The following is a 13,833-nucleotide window of genomic DNA, read 5'->3' on the forward strand; positions in this document are numbered from 1 at the left end:
TGGTGCTAAATTCATAAATACAGTAATTACTACATAGCATTACTGCATACTGAACTACTTTTTCTGCCAAATTTGTTGTCTAACATGATGTTTTGGTGCTTCATTTGTAAAATCATAAGCTAATTTGATGTTTAATAGGCTTTTCCTTAATGCCTCCTTATTATCCAACATATTCGCTTATCCAACATTCTGCCGGCCCGTTTATGTTGGATAAGTGAGACTCTACTGTATTATTATTATTCTTGAAATACAGTAGAGTCTCACTTATCCAGCATTCGCTTATCCAACATTCTGGATTACCCAACGCGTTTTTGTAGTCAATGTTTTCAATACATCGTGATATTTTGGTACTAAATTTATAAATACAGTAATTACTAGTTAGCATTACTGCATATTGAACTACTTTTTCTGTCAGATTTGTTGTATAACATGATTAATTTGTAAAATCATAACCTAACTTGATGTTTAATAGGCTTCTCCTTAATCTCTCCTTATTATCCAACATATTCGCTTATCTAACGTTCTGCCGGTCCGTTTATGTTGGATAAGTGAGATTCTACTGTATTTAGAAAGAAATTGGGTTGGGTTCATAGGTTGCATGTGTTGTTGTTAAAATGTGTGGGATGAAACTGGGTTCGGTTCAAGGTATTAATATTATTATTTAAATATTTGGGAAGAAATTGGGTGGAGTTCAAAGTATTATTTTATGATTATTATATTAAAATTTTTGGTTGGAATTGGTATTATTATTATCTAAATATTAGGGATTAAATTGGGTTGGGTTCAAGGTATTACAGTAGAGTCTCACTTATCCAAGACTCGCTTATTCAAGGTTCTGGATTATCGAAGGCATTTTTGTAGTCAATATTTTCAATATATCATGATATTTTGGTGTTAAATTTGTAAATACAGTAATTACAGCATAACATTACTGCGTATTGAACTACTTTTTCTGTCCAATTTGTTGTATAACATGATGTTTTGGTGCTTAATTTGTAAAATCATAACTTAATTTGCTGTTTAATAGGCTTTTCCTTAATCCTTCCTTATTATCCAAGATATTCGCTTATCCAAGGTTCTGCCGGCCCGTGTAGCTTGGATAAGTGAGACTCTACTGTATTGTATTATTATATCTGGGATTAAGTTGGATTGGAATTACCGTTATTACTACTACTATTATTGTTACTATTATCATTATTATTATGACTAGAACTATTAAAATATCTGGGATTTAATTGTATTAGGAGGAATTATTATTATTATTATTATTATTATTATTATTATATCTGAGATGGAACTGTATTTGGTTGATGCTATTATTATTGTCATCAATGTCATCTCAAATATTGTCAAAGGGGTCACTAGAGGTTACGACTGAGGGTCACTTGAGGACACGGCCTTGCAGGAGGCCAGGGAGACAGCCCTATGGCTCAATACTTCCAAATCGTGAGGAATTGTAGTTTGCTGAGGCACCTCCTGAACACACAGAAGACTGGAATTGGGTGATTTCAGGGTATTTCACCCCTTTCTTAGGCGAGGAAGGCTCAGAGGTGGATTTGGCAAGTTTTCCCCTTTGAAATGCAGCCGTGGCGGTCTCCCATCCAAGTCCTAGCCAAGGCCCACCCTGCTTAGCATCCCAAGATCTTTTGGAATTGGATGATTTCAGGGTATTTCGCCCCTTTCCTAGGTGAGGAAGGTTCAGAGGTGGATTTGGCAAGTCTTCCCCTTTGAAATGCAGCTGTGGCGGTCTGCCATCCAAGTCCTAGCCAGAGCTGACCCTGCTTAGCACAGGATATTGGCACACCTATAGCGTTGCACTGATTTATGCCTCTCCTTACCAATGGCCTTTATTCCTACACAGATTTTATCCCTTGCCCCAACTCTGAATATGTCCACGGCACTGGTCCGTTGTTGGATTATTGAATTATGATGTTTTTATATATTTTATGTATGTATGTATGTATGTATGTATGTATGTATGTATTTATTTACAGTATTTATATTCCGCCCTTCTCAACCCGAAGGGGACTCAGGGCGGATTACAATGAACACATATATGGCAAGCATTCAATGCCAACAGACAAACAACATTCAGTTTTAGACAGACACAGAGGCATTTTTAACATCTTTCCAGCTTCACGATTCCGGCCACAGGGGGAGCTGTTGCTTCACCGTCCATTGGTGGATGTTCTTCCTCATTCTTTTCCTCGTGAGCAGTTTTATGGTGTTGTAGATTAGTTAAATTAGCCTCCCGCATAAAGCGTACCTAAATTTTCCCTACTTGACAGATGCAACTGTCTTTCGGGGCTGCTAGGTCAATAGCAAGCCGGGGCTATTTTTTTTTTTTTTATGGTCGGAGGCTTAACCCGACCCGGGCTTCGAACTCATGACCTCTCGGTCAGTAATGATTTATAGCAGCTGGTTACTAGCCAGCTGCGCCACAGCCCGGAATGTAATTTTATGCTATGTATTATTCTGTTTTTAGGGCTTGATCCCCATGTAAGCCGCCCCGAGTCCCTTCAGGGAGATGGGGCGGGATATAAGAATGAAGTTGTTGTTGTTGTTGTTGTTGTTGTTGGGTGACATGGAAGGCACTGAACAGGCTGCGCTCTGGCACCACGAGATGCAGAACCAATCTTCGGAAATGGGGTACAAAGTGGAGTCTGCGACATGCGAGTGTGGAGAACAGCAAACCACAGACCACTTCCGTCAGGATTCTATAGCATTGAGCCATGGCTGTTAAAGTGGTGCCAAACTGCAGTTGTACTAGAATGTCGGCCCTTAAGCTGTCGGCTTTTCAGTCTCGGGATACATGTGGAGAGCCGTGCCCTTGGCAGAGGGAGTGCATCATGGTCCTCCCCTCCTTTGCTTTCCCCAACCAAGAAAGAAGCTCCTCTGAATGGCTCAGTGTCTGGGTTTTGTAACCGGATCCTGCAAACAAACCGGCACATGCTGGCCCTGGCTGCCTCCCAGTGCCTTGGCAACCCTGATCTATGCCAATCCGTCAGCGCTTCGGGCTGCCACCCGGCACCTGTTCTCTGGGAAGGGCATGGACGTGGAAGGAAGCAAGGAAGGAAGGAAGGGGAGAAGAAGAGCGGCCCAAAAGGGTACCCTTCAAAGCAGGCATGGGCAAGCTTCGGCCCTCCAGGTGTTTTGGACTTCAACTCTCACAATTCCTAACAGCCGGTAGGCTGTTAGGAATTGTGGGAGTTGAAGTCCAAAACACCTGGAGGGCCCAAGTTGGTCCATACCTGCTTTGGGCCCTCCCTGTATACCTATATCTCCCCTTACTCAAGTGTTTGCTAAAAGCCTCAGTCACCTTCCTTTTCCCCCTCAGATGCATAAGCTAATAATAATAATAATAATAATAATAATAATAATAATAATAATAATAATAATAATATAATAATAATATATTGCCCTGGCAGAATATGTAAAGCAACGCGAAGAACCTGCTTTGATTGAAGTCAAAAATCAGAAACTCCTCAAAGCACAGCAGACAAAAAACCAGTACAAGAAAACCGCACTACGAACTAAAGCTGACAGCTGGCAACAAAACATTGCATGGAAAGTTCCTTGACAAAATTGAAGGAAAAGCTGATGAGGAGAAGACCTGGCTCTGGCTCACGAATGGGACCCTGAAGAAGGAGACAGAAGGCCTGATCCTTGCAGCCCAGGAGCAAGACATCAGGACAAAGGCAATTAAGGCCAAGATTGAAAAATCAGCTGATGACCCAAAATACAAACTGTGCAAGGAAACCAACGAAACCATGGATAATATCCTCAGCTGCTGTAAGAAAATTGCACAGACAGACTACAAGCAGAGGCACAACTATGTGGCCCAAATGATTCATTGGAACTTATGCCTCAAGTACCACCTCCCAGCAGGAAAGAACTGGTGGGATCACAAACCTGCAAAAGTATTGGATAATGAGTATGCAAAGATACCGTGGGACTTCCAAATCCAGACTGACAAAGTTCTGGAACACAACACACCAGACATCACAGTTGTGGAAAAGAAAAAGGTTTGGATCATTGATGTCGCCATCCCAGGGGACAGTCGCATTGACGAAAAACAACAGGAAAAACTCAGCCGCTATCAGGACCTCAAGATTGAACTCCAAAGACTCTGGCAGAAACCAGTGCAGGTGGTCCCGGTGGTGATGGGCACACTGGGTGCCGTGCCAAAAGATCTCAGTCGGGATTTGGAAACAATAGACATTGACAAAATTACGATCTGCCAACTGCAAAAGGCCACCCAACTGGGATCTGCGCGCATCATCCGAAAATACGTCACAAAGTCCTAGACACTTGGGAAGTGTTTGACTTGTGATTTTGTGATACGAAATCTAGCATAGATGTGGGTGAAACGTCAGGAGAGAATGCTTCTGGAACATGGTCATACAGCCCGGAAAACATACAACAACCCTGTGATCCCGGCCATGAAAGCCTTCGACAACACATTATTATTATTATTATTATTATTACCACCATAGTAATACTATTACTATTATTATTATTAACCCACCCTTCCCCCTCCTGTGTTTATTATTATTGTTGTTGTTGTTGTTGCTATTTCTTATCTGCCTCTCCTTGCTGCTTAAAGCAGGGTGCAACATAGTTAAAATGCATATGTAATAAACATAAAACCATTAAAACAAATACAATAAACTATCAGTTAACCTGAACTCAAGCAGCTGCAAATGCCGCCTTGAACTAAGTCTGTTTTTTGGTTTTTCAATAGTCTTTGAATGACCGTATTTCAATATTAATATCAATACAGAGATTATGGTATGGTCTAGTATGGAGTATAGGTTATTATTAGGCCTGTTTTTAATAGGAACTCTCAAGCAACCAGAAACTACATGAATTGTTTAATTGAGAATAGATGGAGGGTGCATGATCTACACCAGGGGTCCTCAAACTTTTAAAGCCGAGGGCCGGTCCACAATCCTTCAGACTGTGGAGGAGCCGAATTATCATTTGAAGAAGAAAAAATGAACAAATTCCTATGCACACTGCACATGTCTTATTTGTAGTGCAAAACAACAACAACAATGAAAGAACAATACAATATTTTAAAATGAAAACAATTGTTACCAACATAAACCTATCAGGATTTCAATGGGAAATGTGGGCCTGCTTCTGGCCAACAAGATAGTCAAGTTAATAATAATAATAATAATAATAATAATAATAATAATAATAAACTTTATTTATACCCCGCCACCATCTCCCCAACGGGGACTCAGGGCAGCTTACATGGGGCCATGCCCAGAACAATACAATATAACAAAATATAAAAACAACACATCATAACACAATTAAACAATACAATAGATAATAATATACATTACAACACAAAATCAGAAAAGCAATAAAAACCAGGGCAGGCCACATGAACACAAAGTTAAAACTCGGGGTGAGAAAGAAATAAGAATAGGATTATTGTTAATTAGGATTATTGTTGTTGTGTGCCTTCAAGTCATTTCAGATTTGGGCGAGCCTAAGTAAATTTATTATTTATTTATTATTTATTTATTTACTACATTTATATCCTGTCCTTCTCACCCCGAAGGGGACTCAGAGCGGCTTACAATTTATATCTATATATTATATATTACGGTATATTATTAGCATAGAACAATATTAGCATTATATATTACTATATTGAATTATACCACTATATTGTAATATTATTAGTAATATTACATGTAATATATAATATATTACATTGTATTACGGTACATTATAATATTTCTATCAACATTATATGTATATACAATATTATATTATTAAAACTGATATACAAATATTATATTATAAATTATATTATAAAACTGAGGGCAGGGGCCAGGTCAATGACCTTGGAGGGCCGCATCCGGCCCCCGGGCCTTAGTTTGGGGACCCCTGATCTACACTATAGAATTAATGTAGTATGATACCATTTGAACTGCCAAGGCTCACTGCTATGGAATCCTGGGATGTGCAGTTTGGCAGAGAAGGTTCAAGACCTTGCAAAACTACAACTCCCAGGAATCCATAGCATTGAGTCACAGCAATCAATATTATGTCAAATTGCATTAGGTCTCTAGTGCAGATGCACCCATAGTTTGCCTGTGGCTCTTAGACTTGCTTGCTTCCTAAAGTTGCCAAATAACAACAACAACAACAACAACAAAAACAACAAAACATTTCGAGCATTGAAATAATTTGAAACTTGGGGAAGGACAGCAATGGCGCAGCAATGCAACTGACAAGTGCGAGATGTCCAGGTATGGAAATCGAAATATTAAAATCCAAACAAAATTAGAAATATGGAAATAAGGGCGGCTTCGGCTGAAACGATAGAATGAAACAGGGAAGAAATCCTCCAAAAGGCCACTTGCTTCTCATCCTGAACAGAGAGGAGGGCAGTTTGGGCAGAACCCAACCAAATAAGGCCGCGCAAGCGCTGAGCTTTGGGGAAAAGTCATGAATTGTTGCCTCCGGCCTGGAAAACCACTTTTTTTCGGAGCAAAACCGGCTGCGTTTACAGCATTTACGAGAAACAGCCGCCTCTAGAAATGCACCGCTAATTATGAGCAAGGAATTTAATTAGAGCGTGTGCTTTTTTTGGAAACACTAAGAAAGGACAAGAGTTGTCCGAGTTACAATGGCCTTCTCCAGCAGGCACCTCTCAATGTGTTGGATTACAACTCCCATCATCCCCAGATAGTTGCAAATTTACAGCCTCCAATAGCCCTGCCTGCAGAGGTTCTGGGACTACAGTTCCCATTATCCCCAGACAGCTGTGCAATTACAGTCTCCAATACTTCTGCCTTCAAATGTGCTGGGACTACAGTTCCCATTATCCCCAGATAGCTGTTCATTTGCAGCCTCCAATAACTCTGCCTTCAGCTATGTTGAAAGTACAATTCCCATTATCCCCAGACAGCTGTGCAATTACAGCCTCCAATACCTCTGCCTTCAGCTATGTTGGGACTACAATTCCCATTATCCCCAGACAGCTGTGCAATTACAGCCTCCAATACCTCTGCCTTCAGCTATGTTGGGACTACAATTCCCATTATCCCCAGACAGCTGTGCAATTACAGCCTCCCATACCCCTGCCTTCAGCTATGTTGGGACTACAATTCCCATTATCCCCAGACAGCTGTGCAATTACAGCCTCCAATACCTCTGCCTTCAGCTATGTTGGGACTACAATTCCCATTATCCTCAGACAGCCGTGCAATTACAGCCTCCAATACCTCTGCCTTCAGTGGTCTTGGGACTACAATTCCCATCATCATCCCCAAGCAGGTGCATATTTACAGCCATCAATACATCCTCCTTCATAAGTGTTGGGACTACAATTCCTATTATCCCCAGACAGCTGTGCATTTACAGCCTCCAATGCCTCTGCCTTTAAAGGTGTCGGGACTACAATTCCCATTATCCACAACAAAGATGCATATCCAGCCTTCGAAAAAGGTGCCTCCAGGTGTATTGGACTACAACCCCCATAATCCTCCCCAAACTGTGTATTTAACATGGATGTCTTGGACTTCGCCCAAATCCTCAGCCAGCTATGAATTTGTTAGCTGTCAATATGGCTCTCTCTAAACATGTTGGAACTACAACTCCCATAATCCCCCAACCATCTAGGACTTCACAGAAGACCTTTCATTATAACTCCCAGCCAATTGGGCACTTGTTGCCTTTTGCCCCAGATGTGTTGGACTATATTATTCTTATTATTATATTATTATTATATCCTCCACAATCCCCAACCTGGTGTAGATGCACCCTTAGACCAAGCAGCGACTTCACCATGTTCAGTGGCTGAAAGATTTCCCATTTCAACGCATTCAGAGTGTCTCTGAGCATGCGCAGAGTGCATATTTCCCTTGGCTTGGATAGTTCTGCCGAGTCACAAACTGGGGGCCTTCCAGACCAGACACCCAACGAAGGGACTGTCCCAAACGAAGAATTTATGAACCTGACGCAAGCTAATATTAGCTTTACAACGAAGATTCCTGGCATCATGACCTCATGCAAATGCAGAACAGATGCACAGAGGTGCATGCGGGAAGTTATCCCACCCGCTGACTCTAGCCTGTGGCCTCTCAATGATTTGAACTGGAGTTCCTATCATCCCCCTACCTGAGTCAGAGCCATCACTTATTGGTGCATCTACACTGGAGTATTAATGCAGTTTGGCACTACTTCGACCCAGGACACACTAAAATCCATGGGTGCTCAAGTTCAATTATATGCAATGGGGTAAGAAAGTGAGTTCCCTGAAATAACATGGGAAAAACAAAGGATATTGCAGACCAAAAGGTCCCAGGTTCAAATCCCGGGAGCGGAAATGAGCACCCGCTGTTAGCCCCAGCTCCTGCCAACCTAGCAGTTCGAAAACATGCCAATGTGAGTAGATCAATAGGTACTGCTCCGGCGGGAAGGTAACGGCGCTCCATGCAGTCAGGCTGGCCACATGACCTTGGAGGTGTCTACGGACAATGCCGGCTCTTTGGCTTAGAAATGGAGATGAGCAACCCCCAGAGTCGGTCACAAGTGGACTTAACATCAGGGGAAACCTTTACCTTTACTATATATATATATATATATATATATATAGATATAGATATAGATATAGATACTAGCTGTGCCCGGCCACGCGTTGCTGTGGTGAAGTATGGTGGTATGGGAAATAAAGTATATTATATTATCTGCTTAGAACTGGATTATATAAGGCCCCGTCTACACAGCTGTATAAAATGCACACTGAAGTGGATTATATGGCAGTGTGGAGTCAAGATAATGCAGTTCAAAGGAGATAATACAAGATTATAAATGGGTTCTATAGCCGTGTGGAAGGGCCTGGAGTCTACACTGCCATATAATCCAGTTCAAATATGATAATCTGTATTTTATAGGTAGTGTGGAAGAGGGCTAAGTGAGGCCTAACTCTGCCTGTCCCCTGGGCTGAGTGGGTTGCTAGGAGACCAAGTGGGCGGAGCTTTGCCTTCTAACTGGCAGCAATTGGATAAAAACAATTATTCCTCTCCCTCTAATTAGGACTTTATTTTTCTTTTCTTTTTGTTGTATCAACCTAGAGGCGTGGATGATGGGTTGTGTTGTCAAATTTGGAGGTTGGGGGGTGTTTAGTTTTGTTGTTTTGCTCGGTGCCAGGATTCCATCACTCATTTATATATATAGATATATTCAAGTCAGGGCTAAATGAATACATGGAATCACAATCCTTGAATGTGGCAGATATAGGTAGATGGATGCCGAATCCATAGATGGGGGAAAGATGGATGGATGGATGGAGAGATTGACAGACAGATGGATGGATAGACATACAGACAGATAGATAGACAGACAGACGGGTGGGTGGATAGACAGACAGATAGAGAATACATTTTATATACAGTAGAGTCCCACTTATCCAACATAAATGGGCTGGCAGAACGTTGGATAAGTGAATATGTTGGATAATAAGGAGAGATTAAGAAAAAGTCTATTAAACATCAAATTAGGTTATGATTTTGCAAATTAATTACCAAAACATCATGTTTTACAACAAATCTGACGGAAAAAGTAGTTCAATACACAGCAATGTTATGTAGTAATTACTGTATTTACGAATTTAGCACCAAAATATCACGATGTATTGAAAACATTGACTACAAAAATGCGTTGGATAATCCAGAACCTTGGATAAGCGAGTCTTGAATAAGTGAGACTCTACTGTATATATATATATATATATATATATACACGGTATATATGTATACATATCCATGTGCACATGTACTACCATATATATTCAAACACACACTCTTATGTATTTGGATGCACAAACTGTTAATACAAGTATGAATGTGTCTGTGTCCGTATGTGTGTGTGTGAGTGTGTATTATACACACACACACATGGATGCAGAATTCATGGATACAAAGATATAGATATAGGTATCATTTTTAAATATGTGGATGCAGAATCTGCCAAGATGGCAATATATATTTATCCCTTGAATGTACGTGGATGCAGAATCTGCTGATATGGGGAGATGTATACATACATACGGTATATAATAAATGTGTGGGTGTAAATGGGTGGGTGTAGATGCAAATGGTAGATACATGTATATATATGTATGTACAGTAGAGTCTCGCTTATCCAACGTTCTGGATTATCCAACGCATTTTTGTAGTCAATGTTTTTAATATATCATGATATTTTGGTGCTAAATTCATAAATACAGTAATTACTACATAGCATTACTGCGTATTGAACTACTTTTTCTGTCAAATTTGTTGAATAACATGATGTTTTGGTGCTTAATTTGTAAAATCACAACCTAATTTGATGTTTAATAGGCTTTTCCTTAATGCCTCCTTATTATCCAACATATTCGCTTATCCAATGTTCTGCCGGCATGTTTACGTTGGATAAGCGAGACTCTACTGTATATTCAAGCACACACAATGTCTATCTATCTATCTATATGGTATATATGTATATATATTCATGTGCACATGTATTACCATATATATTCAAGCACACACTATGTATATCTATATCTATATCTATATATACGGTATACATGCATATCTATCCATGTGCACATGTATTACCATATATATTCAAGCACACACTATGTGTATCTACATAGATAGATAGATAGATAGATAGATAGATAGATAGATAGATAGATATACGGTATACATGCATATATATCCATGTGCACATGTATTACCATATATATTCAGGTACACACATTGTCTATCTATCTATCTATCTATCTATCTATCTATCTATCTATCTATCTATATGGTATATATGTATATATATCCATGTGCACATGTATTACCATATATATTCAAGCACACACTATGTATATCTATATCTATATATACGGTATACATGCATATATATCCATGTGCACATGTATTACCATATACATTCAAGCACACACTATGTATATCTATATCTATATCTATATGCGGTATACATGCATATATATCCATGTGCACATGTATTACCATATATATTCAAGCACACACTATGTATATCTATATCTATATATACGGTATACATGCATATATATCCATGTGCACATGTATTACCATATACATTCAAGCACACACTATGTATATCTATATCTATATACGGTATACATGCATATATATCCATGTGCACATGTATTACCATATACATTCAAGCACACACTATGTATATCTATATCTATATACGGTATACATGCATATATATCCATGTGCACATGTATTACCATATATATTCAAGCACACACTATGTATATCTATATCTATATATACGGTATACATGCATATATATCCATGTGCACATGTATTACCATATATATTCAGGTACACACAATGTCTCTATCTATTTATCTATCTATATGGTATATATGTATATATATCCATGTGCACATGTATTACCATATTTATTCAAGCACACACTCTTTTATGTATTTGGATGCACAAACTGTTGATACAAGTACGTATGTGTGTGTGTGTGTATTATACCCACACACACATGGATGCAGAATTCATGGATACAAAGATATAGGTATTAGTTTTAAGTACAGTAGAGTCTTGCTTATCCAACGTAAACGGGCCGGCAGAACGTTGAATAATAAGGAGAGATTAAGGAAAAGCCTATTAAACATTAAATTACATTATGATTTCATAAATTAAGCACCAAAACATCATGTTATTCAACAAATTTGACAGAAAAAGTAGTTCAATACACAGTAATGTTAAGTAGTAATTACTGTATTTACGAATTTAGCACCAAAATATCCCGATATATTGAAAACATTGACTGCAAAAATGCGTTGGATAATCCAGAATGTTGGATAAGCGAGGCTTGGATAAGTGAGACTACTGTATGACTCTGTCAAGATGGTGATATATATTTATCATTTAAATGTATGTGGATGCAGAATCTGCTGATACAGGGAGGTATATAAGAGCATATCTATATATATAAAAGAGTGATGGCATCACGGCGACCCACAAAACAACAAAACTACAGGCCCCCCAACCTCGAAATTTGACAACACAACCCATCATCCACGCCTCTAGGTTGATACAACAAAAAGAAAAGAAAAATAAAGTCCTAATTAGAGAGAGAGGAATAATTGCTTTTATCCAATTGCTGCCAGTTAGAAGGCTAAGCTCCTCCAACTTGGTCTCCTAGCAACCCAATAAAAATAATAACAAACACTAAAAATTAATACAATAAAATACTATAATAACAGAAAATAACTAAAATAATACAAGAAAATAATAAAATATAATAAATAAAAATATAACTTACAATAAAATTAATAAAAAAAATGCAAATAACATCTAATAAAAATTACACAACAATTTTTAACCAATACCACCACCACTTTGCCACAGCAACGCGTGGCTGGGCACAGCTAGTAAAATATATATGTGTGTGTAGATGTATGTGGATGCAAATTGTAGATACGTGTATATATCTATATGTATTATATATCCACACACAAACTCATTTTATGTATCTGGATGCAGAATCAATGGATACAAAAATATAGATATTAGTTTTCAGCACGTGGATGCAGAATCTGTGAGTATGATGACATAGATTTATCACTTCTATGTTTATGCATGCAAAGTCTGTTGATGCAGGTATGTATGTGTCTCTATAGCAGGCCTGGGCCAACTTGGGCCCTCCAGGTGTTTTGGACTTCAACTCCCACCATTCCTAACAGCCTATCGGCTGTTAGGAATGGTGGGAGTTGAAGTCCAAAACACCTGGAGGGCCCAAGTTGGCCCAGGCCTGCTATAGAAACCTACACAACCACAACACAAGTGCACCACCTCCACTGGCAGTGCGCCAGTCACATGGGCCCGGCCTGCGCATGACACAATGGCAAGGACATCCTGAACCGTGGCATATAAATAGGTGCCAGGAGCATGATCCGTCAGGGAGGCAACTCAGAGGGCAGTCAAATGCCAAAGAGGTTGGGTGTCCGAGTCAGGAGACCCGCCACTCCACAGCCCCCCCAAATACGAGACCCCAGGTTTGTTGACCTCTGCTCTTGACCTTTGGAAACCAGCCTTTCCCCCCAAATCCGGGCCCCTCTTACCTCCTCCTCGTCCTCTCCTGGGATCTTTCGGAATCCACCCGATGGCATCTTCTCGGCCGGACGGTCCCGAGTTCGAATCTCCTCTCTTTTTTGGGCTGGAAGTGGATTCCTGGGGTCCTTGGACTTAAATCCCAAATCAAGGTTGGAAGTCGAAGCAAGAAGTGAGACGTGGAATAAGGAGAAAGGATAAGAGAAGAAAGAGAGGAGAAAGGAAAAGGAAGAGGGAGGAATGAAAGAAGGGAAGAGTAAAGGAAGAGGGAGGAATGAAAAGAGTAAGATTAAGAAGGGAGGAGAGATGAAAGAGAGGAGAAGGGAAAAGGAAGAGGGGAAGAATGAAAAGAGTAAGAGGAAGAAGGGAAGAGGGAAGAAAGAGAGGAGAAGGGAAAAAGTAGAGGGAGGAATGAAAAGAGTAAGATTAAGAAGGGAAGAGAGATGAAAGAGAGGAGAAGGGAAAAGGAAGAGGGGAAGAATGAAAAGAGTAAGAGGAAGAAGGGAAGAGAGAAGACAGGAGAAAGACGGTAAAAAGGCAGAAAAGAAAGAGGGAAGTTAAGAAGATGAAAGAGGGAAGGAAGAAGTGAACAGTAAGGGAAGAGAGGAGGAATGAAAAGAGGAAGAGGAAGAAGGGAAGAGGGAAGAAAGAGAGGAGAAGGGAAAAAGTAGAGGGAGGAATGAAAAGAGTAAGATTAAGAAGG

At 39.7% G+C, this 13,833-nt stretch overlaps 1 protein-coding gene across 1 annotated transcript in view; it reads right to left on the reverse strand.

Annotated features, from left to right (window-relative positions):
- Positions 1–13,440, reverse strand: part of slc2a4 (solute carrier family 2 member 4) — a 76,690-nt gene extending 63,250 nt beyond the window's left edge. The window contains exon 1 of the mRNA XM_062984009.1: positions 13,142–13,440. Coding sequence (XP_062840079.1) covers positions 13,142–13,189 — 48 coding nt within the window. The 5' untranslated portion in view covers positions 13,190–13,440. The remainder of the gene's footprint in view (positions 1–13,141) is intronic.
- Positions 13,441–13,833: the final 393 nt, after the last annotated feature.

Source organism: Anolis carolinensis, chromosome 6, assembly GCF_035594765.1.
Source record: "Anolis carolinensis isolate JA03-04 chromosome 6, rAnoCar3.1.pri, whole genome shotgun sequence".
Lineage (NCBI taxonomy): Eukaryota > Metazoa > Chordata > Lepidosauria > Squamata > Dactyloidae > Anolis > Anolis carolinensis.